Below are 9,745 nucleotides of genomic sequence, written 5' to 3' on the forward strand. Positions count from 1 at the left end.
GAGTACGGAAGTGCTGCCGGATTGCAGCACCGGGGACGATCGTCTACACCAACAACGAGATTAATCTCGTAGGCTTTGGAATCTTCGAGGGTTAGTCTCATCTCTATCTCGTTGCTTAGATCTAGTAGATTGGATCTTGGGTGTTCCATAGATTAGATCTGTTGGTTTTATTCGCTTTGCGGTAGGAAATTTTTTGTTTTCTATGCAACGAACCCCATCACAAATGCCCTGGATGCAGCAGCCCTTAGTTGCACCAACCATCCCTCCTCCTCCGTGATCGGTCTAGTATCTGCCAGCGCCCAGGACCGACGGTTGCACCCGGCGCTCCACCATCAGATTATTTGTTCAAATACGGTTTACGTATTTAAAGATAGCCATATTATATGAATAATGCATATATTATTTGATAATAATAATAATAAATGTATAAAAACATAATTATTTCATATTCAAATTCCTCATATTTTTCTAATAATAAAGCATATATTATTTGTCCAATTGCGGTTTATAGATTTAAAGATAGTAATTATTTGGCCATATTATATGAATAATGCATAAATTATTTGACAATAATAATGATAAATGAATAAAAACATAATTATTTCATATTCAAATTCCTCACATTTTTCTAATAATAAAGCATATATTATTTGTCCAATTACGGTTTACAGATTTAAAGATATTAATTATTTGGCCATATTATATGAATAATGCATATATTATTTGATATAATAATAATGAATAAAAAATAATTATTTCATATTCAAATTCCTCATATTTAATAAGATTGCGGTTTACAGATTGTTTTTGGTTTCATAAAATATAGAAATATGACACAATGGTATAAGAGTTAATAGGATTGATATGGTAGTATTTACAACAAGGTACAATCACATTCACGGGAGCACAGCAGCAAAGAACCGATGAGTTAAGCGCGCTGAGGATGGGTGACCGACCGAGAAATGATGACCAAGTCTACAATTTGACTACATATTAAGTGTAATGTGTATTAAAAATGGTCCAAGTGAGAGAGTAATAACAAGTCAAACAATTAGGAAAAAAAGAAATTAGAAAAATAAAAAACATAATTATTGAAAATAATAGTTAGTCCCAGTTGGGACTACGAGTCAGGACTAAAGGTTCTCTAGCCCAAACCCTGTATCGCGGCCACGTGGAGGGCCATTTATCCCGGCTGGTAACTGGGCCGGGACTAAAGGCTCCCGCCTGGATAGTTCCGGTTGGCCAACCGGGACTAGGGCCTGTTACGGTCCGGGACCGAAGGCCCCATCTCCACTAGTGACTGTGACTCTCTCCTATGTGATGGTAGTTTAGATGATCGACTTTGTAATGTGACGGCAACTTTGCTATTCGATCTTGAGACCTTAAACTTGTCTAATATTTGAACTTTGTTTGCTATTGAAAATTCGAAGTCTAATGTGTTGAACAATGATCATTGAGACTATCTTATTACCTATATATACAATCAATTTTGTCTATTTATACTGTGTTGTAAACTGTGTATGCTATGTTTTTATTATGTAACCTGTGCAAATACCAAAAAACCAAATAAAAGTTAAATATTCAAATTATTACCAGTGGCGCACGTGTTTGTATACTAGTGGCGCACCTTCCTCTATTACCAGTGGTGCACCCTCAGTCGTATCAGTGGCGCACCAGGAAACCAGTACCAGTGGCACACCCTAAAGCCTACAAGTGGCACACCTCTATAAGATACCAGTGGCACGCTGCTAGAATTATCAGTGGCACGCCTCCAGAAGATACTAGTGACACATATACCGGGCCATATCTCGGGTCGGGCCGGGCTTCAGGCTGAACCAACAAAAATCTCGATGCCCGAAGGCCAGACCCATGCCCGACGAAATTAATTGTTTCCTAGGCCTGGGTCTGGCCGGGCGCAAAAGACGACGGCCCGAGCCCAGCCTAAAGATGATACTTTCATACCTATTTTCAACAGCAAAATTATGGCTATTTTAGTCGCATAGCAGCACCGTATTGATCTTTTACAATATCACTTACTAGGAATACAACAAAATAGCATAGTTTACAAAAAATGATAGCAAAGAACATCAAAACTACATTGTTTTCACATCAAACAACATCAAAACTCCATCAGTCAGCAGTCAGCAGAGATGCAACTCCATCTGACTACAGACACGGTCTACAACAACAACAAAAAAAAAGCACCTCCCTGCCTTGACAACGATCGACGACGGCGGAGAAGATCCAATGAACGACGAAGATCGACGAAGTAGAACCGACGAGGATGGACGTGCGGAAGCCCTTAGTGTGGAGGATGGAGGTGCGGCGTTCGGGGAAGTTGTGGTTGGGGAAGGCTGGCGGTGAGGCGACACAAAGCGGAAGAGAAGGGCAGGGAGGGTTCGGGCGCGTCGAACGGGGAGGGAGGGTTCGGGTGCGCGCCTGGGGACTGGGAGAAGTGGGGAGGGAGAGAAGGGTGGGGGTCTGGGGCCTGGAGCATTAGGGCACCACCTTTCCACCCCCGCTGGTCCTTTGTTGGGCTAAATATGAGAAGGGATGCAAGAAGTTGAGATGGAGAAGTAAAGGTCGGGCCGGGCGAAATTTCGGGTCAAAACTGAAGCCCAAGCCTGGCACGAGATGCTCTTCGGGCTGAATTTCCAGGCCAAGGCCCAACCAGATGGCTAGACTAGACCTTGCCTGGCCCATGAATTTTGGGTCGGGCTGGGCCGTTTGGGGTGGCATGCCCATGCCCAGATATGGTGGGACACCTATATGTTAGCAGTGGCACACTAGGCATTTGAATTACCAGTGGTGGGACGCTCGTGGATAAAAGTGGCGTACCATTGGTAAGATTTTTTTTAGTAGTGTGAGAGTTTCACACAAGAGGTTGAGCAAAAGTGAAAGAAAAAAATTAGAATCTGAGAAAAACTACAATTAAGGAACCAAGGTCTGAAAAATAGAAATTCCTATAATAAATTGCAAGCATAAATCCGTATGCAGTTTTCATCTATCAACTAATTAATAACATATTGATCTTCTCTCTCCTGGTATGGATCGAATAGATAGCTCTCGGTCAAGGCCCTTGACTCCTCATCGGTGAGGTCGCTGAACGGCCCGTTGATGGTGAAGACTGAGTTGGCGCCGAAGGCGGCCTCGTGCAGATCAATCTGGCGGAGGAAGTCCTTGAAGGCGGCGTAACGGCGCTCCTCCTCGCGGGCGGAGGTGTACTTCTTGCCGTGCACCGCCTTCCACTCCGCGAACACCCGCCGAGTCTCTACCTCGCTCCTCTTGTTCTTTCCGTGGCCTGCCTTCCAGTCCGCCAAGACCTGCCGGTGCAACTCCTGGATCTTCTCCCACTCCCACTCAGATGAGTCCGTCGTGTTCGCCCCTGCCGATAGGGATACCAGCAGCAGCAGAAGCGCTGCCACCGCCATGACAGCCTTGGGACTACTCATCGCGACAGAAGGTGGATGGGGCATCTGGTTAGAGTTAGGGGTGCGGTTGTTGGTTTGTCGACGCTGTTTAATTGCGGTGTCGCTCGCGTGCGTGCTAGCTCTGGATTTGGCGATCTTTCGGTGCTGTATGTCTCTACTATTAAATTGCAATCGGTACGGTACGTCGCACCCTGCCTGAAGAGACCGATCGCACCCCGTGCTCGCACGATCGATCGACCTGGCTGGACATGAACTCGGCCTGAACTCTGTTGCCTTTTTTTGAGCGGAAAACTCTGTTGCCTGTTGATCAAGACAAAGGCACCTATAAAACAAGTCGAGGCCCCAGATTTTTTCGTCCGTCCACACGTCTTGGCCTACACAGGACTTCGGGCGATCGCGCCGGCTGAGTGCTGGGGACGGCCTTGGCCCAGAGGAAAACTCAATGCTAGCGGATGTAGGAGACCTGCAACGGAGAGGGGCTCGGCGACGAGCGGCAGAGTCCGGGTGCTGTAACCGGCTCGCCGTCTGCTGCTGAGGCGCCACTTCCTCCGCAGGCGACGTGCTGGACCGGGATGCGTGGGGGGCTGTACGTGACCCTGTCGGAGGGACTCCTAGAGGGTGTGGGTGTATCACGACGGTTCTTGCCGGCGACTTCGAGCTTGATGGCAAGACCGCGCAGAGGTGAATGTAAAGCGAGATGAGAGTAACCAGTGATGGGACCTATGAGTCTCCGCATCCTGCCTTTCTATCTCCACCAGGAGCCCAGTGGATACAAGACTCCTTCAGGAACGAATATATTCTTGGCTGTTTTCAGAGTTCAGACACAGAAAGTTATCACTGTATCATAGTTTAGTTGAAAGGTACTGAATCTCAATGGAAGAATTCAGTGATCTTGGAAAAACGAGGCCATGAGACCAAGACCATGATGCCCGATGAAGGGTCCGATCTGGCCAGGACCAACGATGGAATTTCTGAACTCCGTGTTCAGTTTTCTCATAGCTGATTGCCTGCTTCAAGTGTGATATAAATTGTGTGCATGCAAACGCTAAATATTGGAGCAGCTTCAGCATGAGGGCACGAGGTTGGATGCTGCTTCAACTTTTCATATTGTTCACCACAGGCCAGGCTAATACAATTAATATCAGCTTAGACATGAGTAGGTGAATCAGTTAGATGACATAATTTCATTGGGAAAATGAGAGTTTGTAAATATCCATTCTTGGTACACCACTGGTCACATGTGATGTTTATTTTCTTGCCCATAGATCTAACTATTATCATCTTCACGTGAAGAATCCTACAAGGTCAATGACACTGCCTATATCTAAACGGTGTCATTCTACCAAGGTTTTCCATGAAAAATTATGTAGAACTCTTCTATATGAGGAAATTTCAAGGTGCTTTGTCCGGATTTCTAAATTAATTCATATATGACTAGCTGAGTGCAGTCATTTTGACCGGTTCTATCAAACTGTGTTTTAGAATATTTAGAGAAAAAGATGGGAGTGGGCTGTTACCATTCATCTTTCTGACATCTTAATTTTTTTTAAATACTGGCATTTATTTATTTTTTAGCCGTCATGCGAGCATTTGTGCTATCTAGATAAAGTCAATTGGAAATGACAGAACTCAAGAGATGATTTGCTGAATATGGAGTGTACCACGACAAAGTTGGGCGCCTTCTCAATTGTGGAGATGTAGTTGGAGGCTCAATAAAGAGGTAAATTCATGTCCAAGCAACACTTTATCCGATAGAAAATATAAATTCATGTCTTGTTTCCTTTGAAGTTCAGGTTCCCTGCCCGCGCACCAACCTTACCATCTCTGACCAGCCCCCGTCATGTATCCTCCGCTGACAGCAAGAGGTGTATGTAAGCGTACCCAGAAGCATGTTCCACTTCGTGGCAACACGGTGCGTACATGGAAGTCCCTAGCACTTCCGAACAAATGTTTTACATATTATATGCTACGGTGTGTCAGGAGCAATTCATTTCGAATAAAATCGATAATGGTTCAGATGATGATAGCTATAGTCGCAGTTGTGGTAATCAACGTTCCCATTGTAGCTGCAAACCGTCATATATTGTAGCTGAAAAATGATGTTACGGGCCAAAGTACTTGGGGCAGGAAAAACTCATGCATGGCCTGCAGTTGGTCAGATTAGAAGGTAAAAAAGATGGTTAAGATGGAGATCCAACTGGGAGGAGCACTAGTAGAAAACATGGTCAGACACCTTTTGTCCCGACCGTGTCCTGGGCCGGGACCAAAGGCCTGGCCACGTCGTCCCGAAAATGTCCAAGCGTACGCCACCCATTGGTCCCGGTTCGTTAGGACCCATTTGTTAAGATTTGAGATATAAACCGGGACTAAATGGTCCTGCGGCCAGGTGCTTCCCCTTTAGTCCCGGTTTGTATCTCAAACCGTGACAAATGGGCGAACCCTATATATATGGCAGCCCCCCTCCCCACTCTCTTGTTTTTTTTTTTGCTGCTGGAGGAGTGTGGATCTGTGCTTGTATTTTTTTTGCTAGTATGCACTAGAGGTGTTTGTTGAAATGTGTCTTAGAGCGACGCCACTCGAGTTCACAGAAGACAAGCATGATATGAGGTGCCCGAGCCACACTTAAGCTTCCTCCTCTTAATTTCCACCTATCCTACAAGTTTAGCAACTATTTTCTCGTTTATACCGTGCGGTACTAATTTTAGGATCGTGATTGTGTTTGATATACAATTGTTTGATGCAGATGAGCCATCCATGGATGTACGGTGACCGACGCACACCCGCTTACAGAAAAGGCGTGCATTCTTTTCGCGATGCGGCCGAGGCGAACAAGCATGGTGATGGCTTTATGTATTGTCCACGTGTTGATTGTCGGAATGTGAAGGATCACACTTCCTCAAGAGTCATTCAGAGCCACCTGCTTCATTCCGGTTTCATGTCTGGCTATAATGTTTGGACGAAGCACGGAGAAAGAGGGGTTATGAGGGAAGACGACGATGAAGAAGAGAACGATGATGACTACCGATCTATGTTCCCTGAGTACGCTGATACGGCAATGGAAGATAATGAAGAAGAAGGTCAGGGTCAAGAACAGGAACCAGATGAGTCTGCTGATGATTTTGGTCGGGTCATTTCTGATGCACGGCGAGGCTGCGATAAAGAAAAGGAGCGGTTGCCGTTCGAGCAGATGTTACAGGACCACAATAAATTATTGTAGCCAACTTGTGAAGATGGCCAGAAGAAGCTACGCAACACACTAGAATTGCTGAAGTGAAAGGCAGAGAGCGGTGTGGCTGACTCGGCATTTGAAAAGTTGCTGCTAATAATAAAGAAGATGCTTCCAAGAAAGAACGAATTGCCCGCCATCATGTACGAAGCAAAGAAGCTTATCTGCCCTCTAGGATTATACGTGCAAAAGATACATGCATGCCCTAATGACTGCAACCTCTACCACGGTAAGGAGTACGAGAATATGGATAAATGCCCCGTATGCACTGCATTGTGGTATAAAATCAGAAAAGATGACTCTGAGGGCGGGCCACGCAGAAAGAGGGTTCCTGCGAAGGTGATGTGGTATGCTCCTATAATACCACGGTTGAGCATGCCAAGTTGTTGCGATGGCACATGGAAGACCGTAAGATAGACGAGAAGTTGAGGCACCCCGCTGTTGGTCGGCAGTGGAGAAAAATCGAGAGAGGGTTCCCGGACTTTGCAGATGATGTAAGGAACTTATGATTTGGTCTAAGTACAGATGGAATGAATCCTTTTGGGGAGCAGAGCTGCAGTCACATCACCTGGCCCGTGACTCTATATATCTACAACCTTCATCCTTGGTTGTGCATGAAACGGAAGTTCATTATGATGTCAGTGCTCATCCAAGGCCCGAAGCAACCTGGAAACGACATTGATGTGTACCTAAGGCCATTAGTTGATGAAATTTTACAGCTGTGGGCTAAACCAGGTGTACGTGCGTGGGATGAGCACAAACAAGAGGAATTTGACCTACGAGCGTTGCTTTTCGTAACCATAAATGACTGGCCTGCTCTTAGTAACATTTCAGGACAGTTAACCAAGGGATACAATGCATGCATGCACTGTTTGGATCAGACAGAAAGTATATATCTGGAAAAATGTAGGAAGAATGTGTACCCCTACAATCGTCGTTTTCTTCCGCAAAAGCATCCCTTAAAGAAAAAGGCAAGCATTTCGATGGCAAGGCAGAAACCCGGTCGAAGCCTGCCACCCGTATTGGTGCTGAAGTATTTGGTATGGTCAAAGATTTAAAAGTAATCTTTGGAAAGGGTCCTGGCAGCCAACCTATTCCTAACGGCGCTGGTAAGCGTGCACCCATGTGGAAGAAGAAATCTATATTTTGGGAGCTACACTACTGGGAAGTCCATGAGGTCCGCTCCGCAATCGACGTGATGCACCTGACGAAAAATCTTTGCGTGAATATTTTAGGCTTCCTGGACTTGTATGAGAAGTCAAAAGATACACCGGAAGCACGGGAGGACCAGGAACATCATAAAGGATGAGGCGACAAGCATCCAGGGCAGTTTCAAGGGCCTGCCAGCTATGTTCTTACCAAAGAAGAGAAGGAAATCTTTTTTGAAGTTCTTTTTAGTATCAAGGTCCCGACTGGCTTCTCTTCGAATATAAAGGGAATAGTAAATATGAAAGAAGAAAAATTCCAAAACCTAAAGTCTCATGACTGCCACGTGCTTATGACGCATATGCTTCCGGTTACATTGAGGGGGCTTCTACCGGAAAATGTTTGACTGACCCTTGTGAAGGTATGTGCATTACTCAATGCAATTTCTCAGAAGGTAATCGATCGAGAAAGTCTATGAGGGTTATAGAATGATGTGGTCCAATGTCTGGTCAGCTTCGACTTGTTGTTGTCACCATCCTTCTTCAATATTATGACACACCTCCTAGTTCACCTAGTCGAAGAGATTAGAATTCTTGGTCCTGTGTTTCTACACAATATGTTCCCCTTCGAGAGGTTCATGGGAGTCTTATAGAAATATGTTCGTAACCGGGCTAGGCTATAAGGAAGCATCTCCAAGGGCTATGGAACAGAGGAGGTCATTGAGTTTTGTGTAGACTTTCTTCCTGACCTTAAGCCGATTGGTGTTCCCGAATCTCGGTATGAGGGGAGGCTGACTCGAAAAGGCACACTACGAAGGAAAGCAATGGTATGTATGGACGTGCATTATTTCACTCAAGCACACTACATAGTTCTACACAATTACATCGTGGTGGCTCTGTATATCAAGAGACGCAAGAATATTCTACACTCTGAAAACCCGGGGAAGGCTAACTCCTGGATTAAAGGGGAACACGAGAAGACTTTCGGCAGTTGGTTGCAGACACATCTCATGAATAACACCAAAGTTGGAGATCAGCTGTACTGGTTGGCCAGGTCACCATCTTCGACTATATGTACTTTCCAAGGGTACGAGATGGTGACCTGGCCAACCAGTACAACTGATCTCCAACGGTGGTGTTATTCATGAGATGTGTGTGCAACCAACTGCCGAAAGTCTTCGCGTGTTCCCCTTTAATCCAGGAGTCAGCCTTCCCCGGGTTTTCGGAGCGTAGAATATTATTGTGTATCTCGATATACGGAGCCACCACGATGGAATTGCGTAGAACGATGTCGTTGCCTATTCGACGGTACCTCGTAGGAGGGATCCTCACGAAGGGGAGAAGAAGTAGGGGCCATTGGGCGGAGAGTCCTCGGGACGGTGGTACGCGATTTACCCAGCTTCGGAACACCTACTCGGAGACAGGTGAAAGTTTAGAGATGGTAAACCTAGAGGGGGGTGAATAGGTTTCTACAGATTTTATTTCTTTCTTTGCAATATTAGGCTTTGCGGAATATAAAGGTGAGCCTAATGCAAACTAGGTGAAACAACCTATATGAGGATACAACTAACTCGAGCACGAAGGCTCTCACAGGCAGTTAAATCACAAGTAAAGAGTTCGGTTAGAGATAACCGATAGCACGGGGAGACGAGGGTTTATTCCCGTGTTCCCTTCCTTTGCAAGAAGGTACGCCACGATTGGAGGGGTGGAGGTCCCACGAAGGATTCCCTGCGCCACGAAGGCTCACCCTATTCTCCGGAGCCTATCCCACGAAGGAATAGCTCACTCACTTGTGGTAGACTTTGAGGTAGCCTCCAAACCTTCACAATCTTGTCAGGAGCAAATCCACAGCCCGGATGCTTCCGGACCACTCTTGCCCACCTAGGGTTTCCAAGGAACCCTAGAGAGCAAGCTTCTTGATGAATACAAGGGGGAATGAGATT

General features: G+C 45.7%; 1 protein-coding gene across 1 annotated transcript; it reads right to left on the minus strand.

The window, feature by feature from the left end:
• Positions 1 to 3,011: 3,011 nt before the first annotated feature.
• Positions 3,012 to 3,452, minus strand: LOC127321435 (uncharacterized). The gene has a single exon (XM_051350476.1). It carries the CDS (start codon positions 3,450 to 3,452, stop codon positions 3,012 to 3,014), a length of 441 nt encoding a protein of 146 aa, XP_051206436.1.
• Positions 3,453 to 9,745: the final 6,293 nt, after the last annotated feature.

The sequence above is a fragment of the Lolium perenne genome, chromosome 5, assembly GCF_019359855.2.
Source record: "Lolium perenne isolate Kyuss_39 chromosome 5, Kyuss_2.0, whole genome shotgun sequence".
NCBI classification, from domain to species: Eukaryota; Viridiplantae; Streptophyta; class Magnoliopsida; order Poales; family Poaceae; genus Lolium; species Lolium perenne.